The sequence below is a fragment of the Gambusia affinis genome, linkage group LG19 (genome assembly GCF_019740435.1).
Source record: "Gambusia affinis linkage group LG19, SWU_Gaff_1.0, whole genome shotgun sequence".
Lineage (NCBI taxonomy): Eukaryota > Metazoa > Chordata > Actinopteri > Cyprinodontiformes > Poeciliidae > Gambusia > Gambusia affinis.
In genome coordinates this window covers 4,609,587-4,631,927 of record NC_057886.1, presented here as the reverse complement: position 1 = coordinate 4,631,927, position 22,341 = coordinate 4,609,587, and the positions used below count along the sequence as shown (strand labels likewise).

At 39.9% G+C, this 22,341-nt stretch overlaps 1 protein-coding gene across 3 annotated transcripts in view; it reads right to left on the bottom strand.

The window, feature by feature from the left end:
• Window positions 1-22,341, bottom strand: part of LOC122822088 (microtubule-associated serine/threonine-protein kinase 1-like) — a 50,204-nt gene that overhangs the window by 26,565 nt on the left and 1,298 nt on the right. Inside the window, exons 2-4 of one of the 3 annotated variants that reach the window (XM_044100480.1) lie at window positions 12,983-13,014; window positions 2,897-2,985; window positions 1,530-1,605 (exon numbers count right to left, since the gene is read on the bottom strand). In XM_044100480.1, coding sequence (XP_043956415.1) covers window positions 1,530-1,605; window positions 2,897-2,985; window positions 12,983-13,014 — 197 coding nt within the window. Of the gene's footprint in view, window positions 1-1,529; window positions 1,606-2,896; window positions 2,986-9,928; window positions 10,038-12,982; window positions 13,015-22,341 lie in introns of those variants that run through there. The other 2 variants (XM_044100481.1, XM_044100482.1) reach the window with 2 other exon arrangements.

Below are 22,341 nucleotides of genomic sequence, written 5' to 3'. Positions count from 1 at the left end.
ATAATGTTTTTATCAATTTGTGTATGAGCTCAGTGGTTATGTAGATCGGTTAGATCTACCAGAAAACAGTTCTTGCTTGCAGGTGTAGTTCTCCTTAGCAGATGCAGTTCTTATTAGCATAGCAGGTATCGTTCTCGTTAGCTTAGCTGCTATTCAATTTCCATTATACATTATTAATCCCAAAGGGACATTAAATGTCATTGTAGCTCATTATAGTTTTCGTTAGCATAGCGGCTACAGTTCTCGTTAGCAGGTACAGTTGTTGTTAGCGGGTATAGTTCTCGTTAGCATAGCGGTTACAGTTCCCGATAGTAGGTACAGTTGTTGTTAGCGGGTATAGTTCTCGTTAGCATAGCGGTTACAGTTCCCGTTAGTAGGTACAGTTGTTGTTAGCGGGTATAGTTCTCGTTAGCAGGTACAGTTTCATCACCTCCAAAAGCACAAAAACAACCTTTAACCAAGTGTACGGAACTGAACACATCACTATAGTACAAGCACAATGACAGTCATATTAATTAAATTTTTACTAATTTAACGTGAGCTGTGGTATAAATAAACTGTAATATGAACATACTGACAGTAGTGTACACATGAAGCCTCTGCAGCAGACTGAGTAAACACAGAGGTGCTCTGATTGTAATTGGGCCGTCTGGTCACACTTGACTCAGCTTGTTGTGTTGTGATCACCTGCGAACCGCTAACAACAACAGACCAACACCTCTGGTCCTCCGGGACTCATCTGATCTCCGGCTATTTTCTCTCTAAGCTAAACTGACTTCTGTCTGCCCTTTTTTTTTTTTTTACATATTTGATGTACATCTGCTTCTCAATGAATGAGAATGTAATTTAAAATGCAGTATTTTGTGACCTCTATGTACCACATAGATTCATTTTCCTGGGGATGATGCATTGTAAGCGTTTATTTCTGTTCATGTGTATCATAAATCAATTTTTTTTTTGTAATTATAGTTTATAACCCAAAATTGGCTTCCTCTGAAAATTAGAGAAGACAAATAAAACATGAGTTTTAAAGGTAGGAATGTTATGTAGGGATGTTATGGCCTACATAATCATCGACAATAATGATTTTTTCTGAATAAAAGCTACCATTTATTCCAATCACTGTATCAAAAAGTATCAGATAATTTGTGGAACGTTTAACACAATAAACACTTTTTAAAAATAATGATGTTTTTTTTTTTCTGAATACAAAGCATCGTCAAGCTATTTTTTCTAAACACTGACAAAAGATCAAAAATAAATTCATTCGAGATCATTTTTGGAACTTTTAACGCAATAAGCACTTTAATATGATTAAAAACTGATCATATTCTTGTGATATTTTAATCGCAAAAACATCATGTTTGATTGTTTTCATTGTTTCATTTCATTGTGTATTGTTGCATTCAGGAAAAATAATAACAATTAAAAAAAACACATAAAAAAAAAAACCCAAAGATATTTTTGCTACAGTGAAATCAAACTTTTGATGACATTCCAGTCTGATGAACGGCACAGAAATGTCAGACCTTCTGGAGGAGGCGAAGGAGAAGTGTGCCGGGTTGCTCAGGGAGAAGTTTCTGGGGCTGTCCAGGGGGCTGCTTCCTGAGGGGACAGCGAGACAAAAGCAAACAAGAGTCAGAGAAGGTCACAGTGGACAGAGCAATGGGGGGACGGTTTATCCTGTAACGCACGCTAAACCTGTGGATCTAAATGGCAATGTGTCATAGTTGGTACGGAAAGCTGTATGGGACAAAGGATTGGGAAACTGACGGAGGTTAAGTTGCATATTGTTGATTTTTACAGCTCAAATTCTTGGAGGACAAGAGAACCATACCTCTCCCCCACCATCCAATTGGGTTTGTTGTTTTGTTCAACCAAACTCAAAGTCCTGACTTTACTAAAAAAAAAAAACAAAAGAACTTTTCTCCTTTCACGTTTAAGCTGTTGTCACAGTGGTTCTGATCTTTCCATACTTGGTGACATTTTCGCTGAAAGAAATGAGGCTGTTTTGAAAAGTCAGCTGTGTGTTCCTTAAAGTATGACCAGCGCTTCACTACAAAGGGTGTCAATCAGAGTTGGGTTATACTACAAATCCCACAGTATCAGATAGGCAACAATTAGTGGTTATGTGTTTATGTTCAAAAGCCATAAGGGACTGTGGTGTGACAGGAATATTAACAACATGAGGGGCCTTTCTTGCAAACTAACTGGATTGGCCGAAACATGTATTATTGATCCGCCGAGGGACGGCGTCACTGATCGATTTCACTAAGCCGGAGGGGTCAAGCTCATTTTCATTTCAGACCACATCAAGTTCATGGATGTCCTCAAAGGGCCTGTTGTGGTAGAACGTATTGATGAACCTAACAAACTGTCTCTGTGTCACGAAAATATGACATGACACAGATAATCTGTGAAACAAAACTCAGGTCCTCTGCCTTCTCCAACCAATCAGAGCCAGGAGGAGGGGCTTAGTGCCGTCAATGAAGCTTGGGTACACGCTGGCCACAACCTTCTTCCTCACTCTCTGCTACGCTACAGATTCTTCCCGATAACAGTCTACAAGGAATGCTAATGCTATTTAGCATGACCACTGATGACGGCGGATAAACAGGTTTTCCTGCAAATACACATTTAGCCCCCTGCTAAATGAGCATGTGCACATTTAGCAGGAAATACCAAAGCTTGATTGAGGGCGGTAAGACCCGCCTCCTGACTCTGATTGGTCGGGTCTTGACCAAGTTTTTTGCATTTCTTCTGATGGCAGTAGTAGCAGGTGGAAGAGCTGAACATTTTCACACATTATCCGTCTTACGCCGTCACAACATAGTGAAGGTTTTAACAAATATGAAAATAAAAGTTGCATCCTGCAGCCTTAAGGTCGTGAGCGTACCGAGGTGACCCGGGAGAGGGGAGTGCGGGCGAGGCAGCGTGGGAGACGTGGTTGTCAGGATCAGGCTCTTCCTGTTGCTCGTGCGGCAACTGCGAAGAAAAAAAAACAACAACAACAACATAAAAACAACAGGGGAAGGAAAACGTGTGTGAAGTTCCACCGGCAGAGTTTAGCTGGGATATCTTGCTAGCGAGCGGCTCGCGCCGAGACGGCAGTGATGAAGAGAATTTAATTTCCTCGCTCATTCCGGTCCGTCTCCTCGGAGCTGACATTACACAGAAGAAACGGGAGCAGGAGGACAGTGCAGGACGGAAAGGCTCTTCTACGACTTCAGTTAAACTTTCAACCAATCATCAACATCAGATTGACAATAATTCAACTCTAATCTAATTCATCTACCAAATATTACATCCAACGAATGAAAAAATAAGAGCTTTCCCAACTTATTTCATTATAAATAATGAAAAATATTAACAAATAAATTACTTGTTTATTATTTTATAAAGTATTAATATAGCATCATAGTTATTAATTTTAATTCCAATCTTTTTATTAAATTTAATATTTTTTTCTTACTTTCACATTGTGTATTTCTTTATTTTGACATTTAAAAAAAAATTAATGTCAAATTTTCTTTTATATTTATTTTTCATCTATGCTGCATTTATTTAACTTTTTTAAAGCAGAATGGGAAGAGGAAATATTAGAGGAGCAAATAAATTAATCTATGATGAAAAAAATCATAGTGGATAGAGAAGTATTAGAAAGATTCTCAATATAGAGAAAAATTCTTAAAAAAAAAATCGTATTAAATAAATATGCAATATAAAAATTAAACCATTAATAAAAGAAAAAAAAAATCTATAATAGTTGACCCAAACCCTGTTTAAGAACTGAGATTATATTTGTTTAATGTAGCTAAGAAAAAAAAAGAAAACAGACAAAATTCTTTTTCAATATTTGGATCTAAAATGAAAATTTCTTGCAAAAAAAAAAAAAAAGCCTAATTTTTTATTTTATTTTATTTTTTTCGGTAGTACTTTTGGCTTGACAATTTTGACTTGTGTGACAAAAAGCTTGCACACCTTTGTTCGAGGTGGGAAAAACAGTTAGTAGGGATTCTAAGTACATTCAACCTCGCTTCTTTAAACTTTATAAACTTCATCTACAGAAAAAAACAAATCAAAACAAAAACAAAAAAAACAGAGTAATGCAGAATGTTAGCAGCAGAGCTACTCTTGTTTAATGGATCGCCAACAGAAACCTGCCGTCCTTGAGCCAAATAATAAAATGCTCTCAGAACAGCAGCAAACATTCACACAGAGTGCTGCCGAAGCAAGGTCCAAATTTTAAGCATGGCGCCCGAGGCCTGCTTTCCACAAGACGGTCGGTTAAGATACAAAAAATACATAAAAACTGAAAGAAAAGCACTCCGGCGTACTTAGGAAGGATTTGTGGCCCAGAGATCTGGACTGATGTTAGAATGATGAAGCAAAAAAAAAAAAAAAAGGAGAAAGAGAGAAAGTCTTGTCTGGAACAAACAGGAGGTTAAAGCTAAATAAACCAAAAATGGTAGTGGAGAGTCAGTAGAAAAAAAAAAAAAGTTGTGTCGGAAAAGGTTAAAAGTGTTGCTCATTCGACCAAAAACAAGTAAACACAGCCCAGACTTCCTTCTCCAGATCCAAACGGACCAAATGTAGGAACAGACCACCCTTAAAGAAGGAGAAGCTTAAAATAGAAAAATTGGTTTGGGTTGAAAATTACAAATTTAGCTCATTTAGTTCAGGAGAGAAAGACAGGAGGGGTGGAGAGGGGGAGAAAAAAAATTTGCTGCCCTCTGAAAGCCCAGAGGGGAAAAGGAGGAGCGTTCACGTGACGGCTTGTTGCTACGCAGAGAGCACCGGGGGAGACCGCCGAGAATGCCAACCAGGGAGCGCAGGAGGAAGAGGAGGAGGACAAGGAGGAAGAGGGCAAACACAAGAAATGATCTAATGGTGACACAATGTGAAACGACAATGAGATCATCAGGAAGAGGAAGCTGGAAGCAAATTGTTGTGTTAGGAGAGGAGTTTGGAAAAAGGGTTTTGGTTCTCCCCCCAGGAAATAAAGATTGGCAGCAACAGAAATAAGCAAAGCAAAACAAGCAAAGACAGAGACAAGGATCAGAACTTAGAGTAGCTGATTGGGTCGGTTGAGAACAATGCCCCCAGATTTTTACTGGATGTAAAAATGTAACATGGATACGCAAACAAACAACAAAGAGTTACGGGAGGAAAACGACTCCTGTCACCATATATACGACAGAGGAGTTTTATATCGGTCGTCATTGATAATTATTGATTACGGTAGTTGTTTTTTTAAATATCTGAAATACTACTGAACTGGTGTGCTGTTATTTTTTATTTTTAAGCAGTTAAGAGAAACGGTTGGAAAACATGAAACTGTTGCTGCGCAAGATACTCAACAGGCTGTTGCTAGGAAACCAAAAAGCCAGTGAGTTTGTTGACGGGACCAACCTGGCGTGAGAGGTTGACTAGGTAAAGCTTTTCTTCTGCCTACATCTCCCAGAATGCTGTGCGGTTCTGGATCGGAATATTCCAGAATATATTTCGTTGTCTAATCGTATAATCACAGCTTGTGAAGTGTCGTTTTGGAAATGTTCAGTGGAAGTGGAGGATCTAAGGAGCGTGCGAGCACTGGTTTCACTGTTGGGCTGTCACACTAACAAAACAAAACAAAAAAAAAGCTCTTTAATTTGAATAATTATTTCTTTTTTTTTTTTTCAAAAAACCTTTTTTTGCTGTGTAGAAAATAAAAACTCAAAAGCAAACAGAATCTTGCTGGAGAGAAGAAGGCAGAGACCTTTACTGGAAGCATTAAGTAATGGAAGATCCTGCGCGATGCGCCATGAAGCCGGATCGCGCTTCATGGGTTTCTGTGGGGGTGGGGGAAGCTGCAGCGGACACACCGGCCTCACTTCGACCTCGCTTGGTTTACAGCTAACTGCTCGGCTTGTTTAGTTAAAGTCCAGGAGTGTTTATGAGTAGAGAATGTGAACATTTAGCTTTCAGGTGTGCAAAAGATTTGTAGCAGACACACACACACACACAAAAGAAAAAAAAAAAAACTGCATGAAGGTGATGTCTTTGTGTTTGTGCCGTTTCCACAGATGCACACCTGAGCCTCAGCACCCGAGGGACAAACACACACACACACACACACACACACTTGCATGTTTTTATTTCCTAGTATAACATCTGTTTCTTTTTTATACAATTTTTTTTATTCTTTATTACCATTTCACTATTTTACAATCGTCTGGATTGGCTCTCAACCAAGATATATCTAGGTTTAAAGTAATGTCACCAAGCAAAATAATCAAAATATCAGTGAAAATATGCAAAAAGCTGGTCGGGAGCAAAAATATATCATATATAAATACTTTATGATGTGCAAAACTGAAAAAATAAATAAATAAAATCCCTCTACTACTGTAGGACAGCCTTAAAAGAGTTTTTAATAATACAAAAACCGAGGGACCTCTTGCCCTAATAAGGAGCTTAATTCAAATTTAAGTAATTCAAGTCCCTATAAAATGTTAGAACACTCACATGAAGTAGGATTTATGTGCATAAATCCCTTACAGAAAATGAACCTGAGAGGCAACACTAAACTGTAGTTTAGGTTCAACCAAGTTCTTGAAACTTCCTGTTAAAGAAAACTGAACACAAGCCAAATGCTGTCATTCACTGGAACTGGTCTGCAAGTAAACAAAACGACAATGGAGTCAAAGCTAGAAGTGTGTCTTCCACGCTCTCGTTTCTCAGTGAACGCCTCCCTAATGGAAGAGCAGAAGAAGACGCAACAACACTCCCACACCTCCACCCATTTCCCTCTCAGGTTCCTTCACTGTCACTCGTCTTTTCTTTAAACTCCTTACGCCTCTACATCGTCAGGTTTAGGAGCTACAGACATTTTCCGACACATTAAATTATGATAATCTCATTCTGAAATGATGAGACAACATTTCTTCTTCAAAAACCTTAGAGTGGTTTAAATCATTTGTCATAAATCACAACAAATAGGTTGTCATAAGCAGGTTTCGGTTTATGGTTACAAACAATTTCTGCAGGTGTACCACAGGGCTTAATTATTGGTCTACTTCTTTTTACTTTGTAAAATATTTGCTTGGTGCAGGTTTCCAGATGTGTGAAACAAACAAAAAAAAAAAACTTATTTTTTCGCTAGTGTGCACTCTTGTATTTCCTAATCTGCAAATTATTGAAGAAGTTTAATAATTTTAATAACAACATTAAAAAGTTGAGAATTTTGTCAAGATGTACTGCAGAAGTGCAGAAGCAAACTTGCATACGTATAAACTAATTCAAACTAAATAGAAGCATAAAGTAATGATGTCATTTCTTATTTTTTAAATACTTTAATGGAATTGTATTGTGTTTTTATGGATTGTTGGGTCTTAATGGATTTTATAATGCTAACTTTTATATTTATACGTTAAACTGTGTACATTTCTGTTTCATGTTATTGTTTGCATATAGATAAAGCCCAATTAAGGACAACCATTGCAAATGGAACAAAAGTAATTGGGCCAAATAAAAATAAACTCATAAATGAAATTGGAAAGGGACTCCCACAGGTCACAGTGACTCTTGTTACAAATCACGCTGGATTTGAAACATCATTTCGGGCGGTAAAGCAGCTCAGACGTCCATGTTTCTGATCATGTGTCAGGCCACAGGTGGGCACTGTCACAAACCGGGAACAATAAAGTCACTCAGAAGCTCAGCAGGACGTCCACTGCTGACGGAGCCAAAGAGGAAACCCCTGGAGCTTGAATGTCAGCTTTACTTTCACATAGTTGAAATTAAAGCCATTAAAAATATAAGTTACACGCTTGGTTAACAGAATTAATGTGTTTCATATTGTAATTTAAATTACTTTTTTACAGTGTACCATTGAATAAGCGTCTCCGCGTAAAAGTCAGCCTTCAGAAAAATCCATCTTTTACTTGATCCGTTTGACTCATGTAATCATTAGCTGACTGTTAATCGGTCAACCTGAAGCTGGGCCAGAAATATCTCTATATGAGTCACCAAAAGCCACGTTTCAATAAAATGCTCTGCTACATCAATCAGTCAAGCCAGACGAAACGTCAGAACCAGGGCCAAACGGTCACAATGACATCATTTTAGCCTATATAAAAAAGACTTACGAACCTTGCTATTCCTCTGTTATGTGTTTCTATGTCTCACCCAAATCACTGTGTACATTTGCAGTTCCCTTCAGTACTGACAGCCTGTCACTGACCTACAGAAACTCTAGTTTTACTAGCTCCAGCTAAGCTAGCTCAGATGTAAACAAAGTCCACATGCTAACACATTCACAAGTGTCTTCAAATTCACTCCAGCCCTAGTCCGCACAAAACCTCCAGGGTTATTAGAAAATGTTGTTGACACAGACAGCACTTTATAAATGTGTTATCATAGTAACACATTTATAAAGTGTTACCATTTAAGTTAAGTTATCCTCCTTGAGTTAACGTTTGTCGAAATGCATCCCTTGCTAATCCTGCTAAGAGGAAAATGGTGCTGGCGGCGGGGAGGGAGTACTGGAAAACAGAGACCTCGAAAGAATAAACAGAATGTTAAATATTTTCATCCCTATCCAAATTCATTTTTTAAAAATGTCATTTCTCAGTTTTGAAAATATTATTAGTAAAGTATTCAGCCTGCTGTTGCATAAAAAAGTCGCTCAACAAACAGCTCTCACAGGCAGGCTAAAACCATTTTGAACACCTTAACCTCTAGAACCCGACGGACCCACCGGTGGGTCCAGCTGCCATGTGACCTCGGCTCGCTTAGGGTGTAAGAGGTTAAGAAGCTTCTACATTGTTAACTAGTTTAGAAGGTATTTCTGTAAACAACAGAAAAAAGAAAAGGCATCAGAGATATAATGCCAGAGAGATAATACCAGCTAACCATTAGCTAGAGATGCTAAAGTTAGCGACTGCTTTGGAGCTTCCTATGTCCTGTAAACTAAGGCCTATTTCAGTGAGTCTATATTTGCTCACCTCTAGTTCAAAATCTAAGACTGACTCTTCAAACTACAACTTAGATAATTCCACCATGAACCAGGATATTGTTTTTTTCATATAGGCTAGCTGAGATTAGCCTATAAAAAAAATGAAAACGGAGACATTATTTATGCTATTTTAGGGTGACCAGATTTGGGTTTCTGAAAAGGAGGACACTTCTCTTTCTGTTGGCGGGGGGAGAATCGGCGAACAAAGATGCGCCAACTGGGGGAGGTAACACTATGTAATGTGTTTTGAGGCAGTTCTCCAAAATCCCGGACGATTTTGAAATTCCCCCCGGACATTTTTTTAGGTCTGAAAAGTAGGACATGTCCGGGAAAAAGAGGACGTCTGGTCACCCTATTCTATTTTCTTCTTCCATTAACAACTTTGCAATCAGGCCAGCATAAAAATCAGTTTTTATTTATTCACACAGTTTGATTTTCTCCTCAGCAGGTATGCTTTTATGGCCACCACATCCCTGGAGCTTACCCAATGTCATTGAATTTCCTTGAACTTAACCTCTTGAACAATAAACACATTAGCTTAACATTGACCAATGAAAACTCTGGTGACAATATATAGCCGTTGCTAATTCCTTGGCAGTCAGTGAAAACAATAATGCTAAACAAGTGATGTCGTGAGTGGGAGTCTTTGCAAACCACTTCCTCTGGTTCATCATTAAACTGGCTTGGATGGATACCACAAAAACAGCAATCCAGAACGAAAAGACATCCACTCAACTTTAGAAAATATAAAATAAACCATTTATCCAACATCAACCCTTTCGGACCTTCAGTGAGATAGTAGCAACTCAAACTCACATGGTTATTACCTCATACCTCACAGACTTTACAAAAGAACATACTGCTACCTGACCTTCCATCTACCCAAACCACAAAAACAAGACTATTCGATATCCCAGCCCTTTGCGGTACCTTTTAGTGCGTCGGAACATGCTGCCGGTTGGCTTTCTGCTGCGAATGTATCAAGGCACAAAACACAGGCGAAATTTCCGCCCGCTCTGACACATACGGTGGGTCCCACATCCTTTGGCGACTGCGTGTCTGAGCAAGTGAGTCCAAGAAGCAAAAGGTGAGGGAGGGAAGAGAGAACAAGAGAGAGAGAGAGAGGGAGTGCTGAAGGGAGGAAGGGTGGGCCGCTCGAATAGAAAGGAATAACAAAAGACAGCAGGGGATTGTGGGTCGTTTTATCCAGGCTATGATGTACTTTTGCAATTTTTGCTTTCAACTCTGTTAAAAGCTCTCACTGCACGGCACCATGAATGAAGGAAGCAGAGTAGAGAGATGCTAGCTTTACACAATGACTAAAGGCACGACCGTAGTGTGGATTGTTACGCAACAACGAGAAAGGGTTTGAAGTGATGGAAGATTAAGAGAGCATAGCTAATTGGGAGGTAGGCTACATACGCAGACAAGCTGTGAACGGCTGAGTTTACCCTCAAATGGATGCAGCAGGCAGACCGAGCGAGGAGCCAACTCCACTCAGCTCATCCATAATAGAGGGCGGACTAATGGCCTCCGACTGAGGGAGACGGCATGTGATGAGCGGGAGAAAGCAGCATGCCCAATCCCACATTTAAAGATGACTTGGTTCAAATTTTGTTTACGTTGTTTTTTGTGTTTTTGTCCATTTTCTTGCATTTTATTTTAAAGCACTTTAAAAAGAGAAAAAAAACCAACCACATTTGTTCTAGCAGGTTTATGTTTGGATGCCAGATTCCTTCATGGACAATGACTTCGCAATTTCCATCCATGAGTTTTCAGCTGTTTGACGATCTTTGGAGAAATTTTGTAGGCTTGTAAAAACGAGGCCTTATCCTACACCCTTCGTCCAGAGGGTCTGAGAAACGATCGCTTCCTGGAGGCGTGGACTCTGTTGAGGTTTTAAATTGTACCCAATTGCTAACACCTGCCCATGATGCATAAAATGCATTTCTAGCTTGATGCTAAGAAGCTGGAAATTGTCTGAGCTCTAAACAACCATCCTCTAATGCTAAGGGAGAAGAGCAGAACCGAATGAGGTGGCTGTTAATGTTGATTCAATATTTGGAAACGTTGCCAATTCGGACTGAAAGCCTTCGTTCACTTCCTGCGGTTGTCATTGCTAAAACTGCAGGCAGACTACAATTCTAAAACAACGCAGAAAATTGAAATCGTCGTTCACAACTTGTCCTTCTGTTTGCCGATTGGTCCGGTGGACAAACTACTGGAGACAATCCAAGTCAATGGGAGAAATCCTCCCTGTGAACAAGACAATACCGTTTTGTCATGTGGCTAGGTCAACGAGAGCCGAGTTTGACACTTCAGATAAAGTATGAGAAAGCCTTAAAGCTGCAGTATGTAACTTTTATATAAAAAAAAATATGTTTTTACATTTATTTGTTGAATCTACCATGATGTCATGACACTACAGTATGACACAGATAATCTGTCAAAAAATATCCAGCTCTTCTGCTTTCTCTCAGTGCTAACTACAAACAACCAATCAGAGCCAGGAGGCGGTTCTTAGCGCTGTCAATCATGCCCGCTCATCCCTCCCGCCTTACTCTGTGCTACAATGCAGCTTGAGCCTGTCATGAAACTAAGGCTAGTTAGCATGGCCACCCATGACGGCAGACAAACAGTTTTCGTGGAACAGTGAGTTGTTTCTCTGCCGTTAGCACTTTTAGCAGCATGTTCAGAAGCTTGATTGACAGAGCTAAGACCCTCCTCTTCCTGGCTCTGATTGGTTGTTTTTGGAGCGGAGCATTTGTTTCAGACGGCAATAGTAGCCTACCTCATGGAGGAGATCGATCTTTTTGCAGATTATCTGACTCATTTTATAGTGTCACCACATAGTGACAGTTTTAACAAAATTTGTAAAAAATATATATATATATATATATATATATATATATATATATGTATATATATATATATATATATATATATATATATATATATATATATATATATATATATATATATATATATTTTATTAAAAATAAATTACATGCTGCAGCTTTAAATGTTGGAAGGTGGTAGAACAGTCTCCAAGGATTGAGAGAAAGATAACACCCTTCACAGAGCTTCATGCTCTGTGAAAAACAAACCAGGTTTGTACAAAAAGCAGAACAATAAAAGAGCTAACTTGTAGAATATTATCTACTCAAAACCTCTCTTTAGAATAGACCCACTTTAGAACAACAAGATAACCACTATAAGTTAAGCTAATCGATTGTCTTTATGCCTCATTTTTGGTCTCACTGACAGACACAGCTACACATTTCACTATCAAAATTCATTCCTTCATGTGTTCTACTCCAAAACGTAGCATCAAAACAAACTAAAACACTTAAACAGTGTACCCCTTGTCTCAGAAATTCATGCTTTGTTCCGCAGTTCTCAATTTCTTTCTGAAGCCTTTTCCACAGTCATTTTTTTTAACAAAGAAAGCGTCTAAACTGCGGGCCGCTCGTTTTAACCCGTCAAAACCAGCTCAGATACGTGATACTGCCAATCACCGTGCTTGACGGCTGACGGCGTTTTTAAATCTAAAAACGTCACTTTGACTCCTTCTTATCAATTCTCTTTTTATTCTTAAACATCACCCCTCCTGTTATTGTTCATATTTAGAGTGAAAACATCAGGAAAGGAGAAGCAGAACAATAAAATGTACGGAAAAGTAGGTGGGCGTGGAGGGGAAGGGGGGCTTATTAATAACCAATAAGCAGTGGATGTGAATTATTTTCAGCACCATGGACAGAATCCACAGATTGTGGCCGGTCTTAATCAGAGTCTCACACACACACACTGCTACACACACAACCACCAGAAACCTCAACGAAGCTCTCCGACAACGCATCAGGCTCACACTGACACACCAGAGTCACGTGCTGCTTTTCTGTTCGCTTCACGAGGCGAACAGGAGAGGCGGGAAAAGTCGAGGCGGCGAGCGGGACAGGAAGTAAACAAAGGGAAAACACTCACCTGCTGTTCTTGCGCGGTAGCGGCAGGTCCTGCTGGCAGCAACAAAGAGAAGGAGGAGAGTAAAAAAAAAGAGAGAGAGAGAGAGAGAGAGATCAGGTGCGAAGAAAACCCAACCCCAAAGTTAATTCATGTGAACATTTAAAGACGAATGCGGCATTTCCTGGATGACGTCATCGGTTGTGGACAAACTGCTAATCCGCCTCATTTGCAATCTCCTAAAGCCAGTAGGAATGTGTTATGTAACTTTGATACTGTCTATATCATTAGATGGAATTTGTTTTTCTCATCTTCTTTTTTACAAAAATTATTATTGTAAAGTACATAACAGTAGCTACTTTTCTTACAATAACCATAAATCCTCTTAAATGGAAATTACGGAAATAAATTTGCTTTATTGAACAAATTTGCAATTTTGAAAAAAAGAAAAGGAAATCTCACGTTATTTGATAGGCAGTTTTTGCACTAGGATAAGATGGGGTTTTTTTTCTGGCCGAAACGAAATAGATTTATTTGGCAAAACTGAAATGGAAACACATTTTTTAACCCGAATCACACGAGTCACGTGATCAACAGCCGGATGTTTCCACTGGAGAAAAAGTCGAAGAAGACGACAGGAAGTAGTTGGGGGATGGTGGTTTTTTTCCCCCCTCCAGACAACAGACGTTCTTGTCTGTCTGTGCTGCCCAACATCCAGGCGTACACCGATTTTACACTCAGCATGTTTCTAATCAATCTGTGGAAGTTTTGTTTTGTTTGCTTTATTTCGTGGAAGGTTAGGAAGTTGTGTGTCATTCGAACATGTTGCCAAACACGTCGAAGCTCTGCTGTAAAATTGCAGACTACAATTTCCCCCCAAAACGTAGCCGCTCCCCACTGCCCGGGGCAGCATGTCCCTCCGGCGCCTGAATCACAGACGCGACGTCTCCTCGCGCCTGATAGAAGACGGGCGCATCAAAACCACATATTAGAGGCTTTCTTTGTTAAAATGACTTTGTGGAAAACTTTTAAAAAGCTTTAGCGAAACATTGGGAACTGTGGATCAACGTGAATTTTTTTGAGACAAGGTATAAACTGGTTAAATATTTTTGTTTTGACGATACGTTTTTAGGCCGAGTTCTGACTACATGTAACTGTTTACGTCTGTCATGATTGTTTAATGACGTATCGTGTGTGACTGTAATTTTATTACTAAAAGAAAATAAGAAATACGTATAGATGTAAAAAAAAAAAAAAAAAGTGCAGATTTCATTTTATATAATTTTTTTTATGGTTTTGATTGTTTATTTACGCTCTTCCGTGCTTTTGAACAGCCTCGTTTAATTGTGGTTTAACACATAAATAATAACACATTCAAATGCAGACAGACAGAAACACAAAGACACACAAAAAAAACCAAGAAACAGAGGAAGAAACAAAGAAGTTCTTCAGAATGTAAGAAGGTCATGCGCACACGGCGCCGCTCCTATCACTCATCCCAGAAGATCTGCACTTGACTCACCCTGCGGTTACAACAAGCGATCAAATGGAGCTGGAAGACGTTGAGCCAAAGCTGAAAGTGGGGAAAGTTAAACTACTAAGGCAACAGCAGTTTAAAATAATACGTCTGGTTTACTTCAGGTTCAGGCTTTTAATTAGAGTTCATTAGTCGGATCGGATTCGCACACAATGGGATCAGTTTGGATTTCTGGTTTTTTTAGGCCCAACCTGAACTCTGCTTCCTTGCCTCCGATGCTTTCCACTGTCATTTTTTTGTACTGGATTTTATTTATGGGCATCAGGGAAAACGTGGCTCAACACGGATTTTTGAATTTGTAAAATCTATCACCGAAAATTCAAATTAAAAATACGTTGAAGTTTTTGTTTTTTAGCAAGACGAGACGAGGGAAAGCTCAAATACTTGCTGTACTCCAGCTCCCCCTTTCTTTCTCATCACCTCTGGATCCAAAGTCCAAATCAACCCTGACGTTCAGCTTCGTGGCTCCAGGGTTAACTAAGACAGAGCTCTCCTCACAAGGTCGAGTGAATATTCAACTCATTGATCCCTCTTCACTTTGTCCTTCATTGATCTGGCTAATTGGCCCTGGGCTGTCAAAGCCAAGGAGAGCGAGACGCCCACGTTAGCATTACATGCTAACATGCATATCAGTTTTAATGCTTAACACTTAAAAAGTGACTTATTGTTTTAGGAAGGTGACAATTTGGGGAAAAAAGTGTCTTAAGTTGCAAAGAAACCACACGTTTTGTTGTAGCCATCAACAAGCTACTGGCTTAACCAACTGGATATTTGACTGTACTTATGATCAGGAATGGTGAAGTTCATTTCTGTTTTTATTTCCTTTCACTGGCATTTAATGAGCTCTAATTTATTCAGTCCAAAACACTAAAAAATTCAGTTTCTTAACGGAAGGAACTGTTTTTTGTTTCGCCGTCTGCGTTTCGGATCATTGTCCGACTGGAAGTTCATCGAGCTTTTCATGTGAGGAGAAGTTCTTGAATTTGGAAACAATTCTCTGTTTTCACCACTGCAGCCGTTTTGATCCTCAACATGATGCTGCCACCACCATATCTGGCAATTAGAAGCGTGTTCTTTGGTTTTCAAAGCCTAAGGTTGGAACCTACAAACATTCTTCATGTCATTGAGGCCAAATTCTGCAGCCAAATCTTTGTCTCATCGAAGCATAAATATTTCTCCAAAAGGCATTTTGGTAGCTGCAGATTTTATTGTTGGAACAGAGGCTTCTTTGTTTTTCAGCATCTAATGATGTGAAACTTGCTGAGCTGTTCCAGCACCCTAACGGTCTTGAACCTTGAACAGATTTTGTTGTTTCCAGTCACCCTGACCTCTAGAGGGCGACGGTTTGGATCAATTTGTCGAAACACGTTAAAAGGGAACGCATGAAAGCTGGTTCTGGACTGCGTACGGCATGCTAATACGAAGCTAATGGAGCTGCGCTAACTTCATCCCCTTTGAAAAGTTGTGCTTCAAACTTCAGAATAAAATGTTTTCAATGTTGAGCTTGCAAATTTAGAATAAAACTAATCAAAATTTTGCGTTAAATTTTTGCTCTAAAAAAAAAAATCACAGGTATTGATTGTTGTGTGATCATTTCACCCTAGAAAATTAATAAACAGTTCAAATACATTTAGAGGCCCAAAATCAACAGGATCTTTATGAAGATAATTACAAATGTATGTACAGATTATATAGATAGCAAAGACATTGAATTCACCCTGAGAATGAGTTAAAAATTTCAATCTTGCTGTTTTTCTGGGAGGCATCACTCAGTAGATAACACCACCACACTGACCTCAGCTCCACGCAAAAGGCTATGCTACAAAATTAATACTTGTTTACATATTTGCATGTTGCCCCTTCAGCAGCAAAACCATCAGAAGACAATAGACAATATTTCTGTTGGTGACGTCCCCAAATGTCACTCCACTCCTCCCATTGAATACTCAACAATGGCGTAGATTAAGTGGCGGAAGAGAAGGTTAAAGACTCATTAAAATTCAAAGTGTTGACGTCCCGGAGCAACTGGTTTACCTTCAGACAGTCAAACCAGCGACGCAAATATCAGATTTCAATGTAAAAAAAAAATAATTGAGATCTACTAACATTTTTGACCTGATCAGATATTTTCTATTTATTTATTTTTATAGCAGTGAATAAGCAGTGACCAAATGATTGTCATCTCAGTTTCAGGTAAGCGTGTCTAAATGTTTTTACAGCTAGGAAATGAGCTCTGAGTGTATTACAGCCGCATGTTAATACATTAACCCCGGTGGCGCGCGGGGCAAAGGGCAAACAAAATGTTTCCATCTCTACCTCCTCGTAGCAGACCTGCTCAGTTTACCTGGATGCAATCAACTCGCTAAAATGAACCGAAGCCGTCCGTTAATCGTCCCGGCTTCCATGTTGACAACATTTACGAGTTCAGAGCGTTGGGAAAAAGCTTTTTTTTTTTTTTTATCCTTTACAGATCTCTTCTGTTTTTGCTTTCTTTTTTTTCAAACTGAAATGTTTTATATCATTAAATTTCAATATCAATCAAAGATAACCAACAATGACCTGAATTTGTTAGAATTAAACATGTGCTTGCTTCGTTTAAAGGGGCAGTGTTATGCATTTTCCATTTTGTAGCACAACTAATGTTACCTGCAGTTGCTACAAAAACAAATGCTACATACATCAAAATCTGACTGAAAAGAAATTTGATGCCTTCAAATTGGGCCTCTGTCTCTTTAAGAAGCTCCCGCTCCTTCTGAAACTCCGCCTTCAGGAAGTCATCACAACATGGTAGCGTTTCACCAATTGAGATGTTGTGACATTGTGGCTGATTTACAAAAAAATCTTCAAGAAAAAGTGGAAAACATAATATTTTTGCAATAATTAAAACAATTTTTTCGTCACTGATCTCAAATGCTTGTGGCAGAAGTTGTTGCACACAACCAGCTGTTAGGTTGGGGGTGTAGTAACGTTTTGACAGAGGGCCAGGTTGGTTTAGATAACCTCTCCTCTTAATAAAGTCGCACAGTGATTTCATCCTGAATAAAAAATAAATAAATAAAAAAGTCACAGTTTGCAATACTCCCACAGCTGCTGCTGCTCAAAGACTCACTATTTCAATAAAGGGAGGATAAAAATTCAATATAATACGACTGGAAAGACGCCTCTTTTCTCTTATGTGGGTCTGAACAAATATTCTGAAGGCCGTGGCTCAAAGCAAATTCTCCTGTGGTTTAATTATCTTGATGGAATAGCGTGCTCATTGCTCACTGCATGGCTGCCTTTCTCACGTCGCTGCGTTCACGGATGCATCTTGGAAAAACGGCAGACTAAAAGCAAATGTGGGACGCCGAGGAATCAGCACAGCTGAGACTAAATGCTAACGAGTCTCTCCGTTGATGTAGGTCGATTGTTTACACAAAGCACCTTCTGATTCCTGACCACGTTTTTTAAGTTGATCCAGGGTTAGGTCGATCCTCGGGGGACCAGAAAGCTGAGAGTCGAGCTAATAAATGATGGTCTGATCCCTTTAGCTCCAGGCTGTCGGTCCGACAGGGTTAGCATGTAAGCATGTGTTCCCGGGATTGAACGAATAAAGAGAAACATCAGTTTTCATACACTCTTAAGTAGAGCTGTCTTAGAGTATCTGAGTCTGATGCAAAAGTATTTCCATGTACAAACCAATATTAGGGCAGGACGTTCAGAATTACTAACGGCGCTACACTTATTCGACACACTATTCGCACAAACGTTAACGTGCGAAGTCGTGAGACAGTAGTTACCCCGCTCAGAGTTTTTGTTTTTGGTGGTTTTAGCGTCACTGCGTTTTAGCTGAATGTATTGTTCAGCAGCTGTGTTTCCATTCACCATAATAATGTGCAATTTGACATTTCGAAAGTAAATCACGAAGCACAGAAATGTCAAAAAAAAAAAGCTCTGGTTTTTCGATAAAAACTGCTGGCGCAGTCTATGAAGAAGAAGAAGACGACCGGAAGTGGTTGGAGGAAGATTGCGTGGTATGTTTTTTTTTTTATGACTTATCACATGAACAAACTAATTCATGAATGATTTTAATTGTGTTTCTTATTTCACAATTTCATAATTGTACGTCTTTATTTTACATTAGCGCAATGTTGACAAAGTTTTGAGCAAATTAGTAATTGGAACACGGCTGGTGTTGAGCAGGAATGCTTTCGGAAACATTTCTGCTAATAGCGGAGCTAATTTTTCATTTAGGGTTTTAGTATTTTGCCTACCTTTGAAAACATTTAGCTCCCTTAGCTTCCAGATAAACTCCAAAGCTCTAATTTACTTGGCTGATTTCTAAAATTTCACTTTAATCAAGTTCTGCATCTGTGTTGGAGTTTTGGTGCTTATCAACATGGTTGAATTTAACGCTTTAGCATTAGCTTCAGCTTTACTAGCAAGTGAGAATGTGACGGGATTTAAGGTGTGCTAAGACATGAAGTATGGCCAGTCAGGGACAAACATTAGATGCAGCCAGTAAAGGCGGTCGTAAGCTACAGCTATAAAAACCTCTTACAACTCTGTCCTTCAGGACACAGAGGCTGGACTGAAGAAATGAGACGAGGAAAGAGAACCCCTTTTATGAGAAAATAAGATTAGCTAAGCAGCAGGAATATAAAGTGCTCTGCTCACTCAGGACGGCGAGGCCGTTCATTTTGTCAGACTTTGAGCTCAGTGGGACAGTGGAGAGCTGGCAGGGAGACAAACAACGATCAATCGGAGAGTGTTGGCCTGCCAAGAGAAAGCGACCAAACCAGGAATCACCTACGACTTACTAACGCTAAGAGTGCGACTGATGGAAAAGCTTAACGCGTACGCATGGGGAAGATGACTTATGCGCTCTTTGTGTTCTACGATGACCTAATAAAACCTTTGCGGCTCTCATCATACGGGCAGCACAACTTTAACCGACATGAAAAGCCACCGGGATTCGCCTGAGAAACAGATTGGGAGCAAATGTGAGTCGTTCCTTCGCACCGCAGGCGAAATGAAGCCCAAATCGGACTTTTTTTTTCACGGCAGTCTTAACAGACCAGTTCCGATCTTTTCACCACCTTAAAAAATAATTACATTAAAAAATCCAATTCGTGCCGCTTCCACGTGCAGTGATAATTCAGAAACGTGTCCGAAAGTTTTCAAAGCGTCTGCGGTCAGAACGGTCATGTCGAAATGCAACTGATTCTGCGCTGGAAGCAAGATGTAAACAATGGCGGAATAATGCAAAAAACAAAATCATAATTCTGAAATTATGATTGAAGTTTGTGTCCCTGAAGCGCACTGACTTACACACCCAAACCGTATTTCAGATATATTTTAACGCAATCACAATCTAAGCTTTAATGTTTCCTTTAAAGATCTGATATCAATTGGACCACTTCCTTGAAAATAAAGTCGTCTGCGTTCTTGTCTCCGTGTTATTAGGTGGCACAAAGACCACGCTCTTGTTATGTAAGTCATGTCAGAGAAAAAGCCTCATGGTTGTGACCCCTGACCTCAGCCGCAGAGCAGAGGGGTGTGTCACCATATGGTGCTGAAAGAAAGGCTGTGTGTGTGTGTGTGTGTGTGTGTGTGTGGGTGTGTGAGAGCGAGTGAGGCCCCAGGGACTGACATGGCAGCTTAACAGAGCATGCAAAGCCAATCAGTTGTCATCAAACCATTTCATACACACACAGCCATAAAGACGAGATGTGAACATGAAATGTGTGTGTAGATGTTAAATGCCTGCATGCTTTCATATCCTAACACAGAAAGCATCCATACTCTTTAAACTTACATACAGGTAAATGTTTCCATACAAGAACATTCACGTGTCAGAATGAAACAGTTCAGACCCAAATTAAATTGAGAAGCTTTGAAAAGATTTGTTTTTTAACGGCTGATCTCTCACCAATCTGAGTGTAAATTGTTTTGCAAAAACCAATGCAGCCTCTTTATGTTTATCACATAATGTCCTGATCAGTTGAGCTTGTAGCAACGTACGTAGTGAAAGCAGAGAATTGAATATTTCAGCTAAAGATGCTTTTCAAGATGGCCACCATGTTTGTTGACACCGCAGTACATTTTCGCGCCGAAACCGGCAATTTGGGTGAATGTGTTTGGTGTCGAGTCGTGACGCATCGAGATTCCTTGAACTTGTGTTTCCTTTTGACGGTGGACGTTTTTTTTCAAAATGGCCGCCATGGTCGTAATGGAGAATATGTGCTTGCACTGGTGGGCTAACGGCTAACGGCTGACAAAATTCCCGACTGCGGAGTCATGATCCTCCGTTTCAGCAAAACAAAACCGCCAGCGCGCAGTTTTGGAAATGAAATGCGCCGCAGCGGGAGGAAGCTGCCGCGCAAACCACACACACGGCAAGCTGCGGTCTGCATGGCCTGCAGGCCCCCCGCTCATCTCTGCTCAGCTCACTTGACTGAACCGCAAAGTGGCGGAGGGAGGGGCCGAGGGAGAAGGCGAGGGTGGGGTCGTGACCCCTGGTTGCCTCGGAGTAGATGAGCGCAGTCGTTTGGACACATCATATCGACACGCATCGGTGCCCATCCGTCCCACGTAGATCTAGTGCAGCGGACGGTGCGGGTGGGGGCGTGGGGTGGGGCTAAACCCCGACATTAGGTGAGCGAGAGCAGCCGCATGCATCAGAACATTAAATGTGTGTGACCTGAATTACAGCACACAGTAACTTCCTGTCTTGGAGTGGAATCGGGTCACGTTGTGGAAAAAATATTGGCAGAGAGTCTGAAACCCCACAGAGGGGAAAGATATAAGAAAGCTCTTCTTTTGAAGAGCTTTGTGTTTTTATAATCAGCTTGTTTTAATCTGAAATTTTCTTTTTGATGCAAACTCAGTCATAAGTCAGTTTGCAAATTGACCCCAAGGATTTCAGCTGGATTTAGTTTAGGTCAAATAGCCATGAAAGAAGTTTGAATTTGCATCTGATGAAGCACTTTGCCATTAACACGACTTTGTTTCTTTTATTGTTACTCTGTTGAAAAACCATTTTGAACCTATTTTATGTTTGCTAGTAGACCACTAAATTATCATTGAAGACCTCCTGGCATATTAAAGGGGCTTTATTATATGATTTCCAGCCTGATATCATCACCATTTTATAGCATAATCAAGTAACTATGTTGATGTCACTTGTTATAAAAATGCTTTATATATCAAATTTGAGTTAAAAGAAAATTTTACTTTGTTATTCAGCGCTTTGAAATTGGGCTTCTGTCTCTTTAAAACCTCCTACTATTTCTGGAACTCTGCCTTAAGAAAGTCGTCACAACATGGCTCCTCTATTAACCCTTTAACCACGTTTTCACCAGAGTTTCACTGAGAAGTATCTCCTGTAATGAGCTCAGCAGATGCGCAGCTCCATCAGGTGTTTGCTAATTGCTGCTGGCTAGTCTGAAGGAGCAGAGTGAGGGGAGAGTACTCTGTGGGACGGAAGCTTGGAAACTTCACCTCTGAGGAGGAGCTTTGTACTCGAAGGCGGGGCTAGGTTCAACCAGGCGTTTTTGCACAACTTAGTAGTTGCCATGGAGATTAAAGGAGTTCTTAAAGACGCAAGATAGAACCAAAGAAATACTCCAGGAATGTTTTTGATGAGGGAATAACATTATAACATGTTGTTAAGCTCAAAAAAGTCAATTTTACACAACACTGCCCCTTTAAAAAAGTGTAAGGAAACAAACTTCTAAAAGGCTGGATTGGGCATAGAGTGCATTTTAAAATAAAATAATAAAATAGCCACTGTCCGCATTTGCCCTACTGTGAAAATGGACCCGTCCACCAGCGGGAAACGGACATTCTGGGTGAATACAACCAA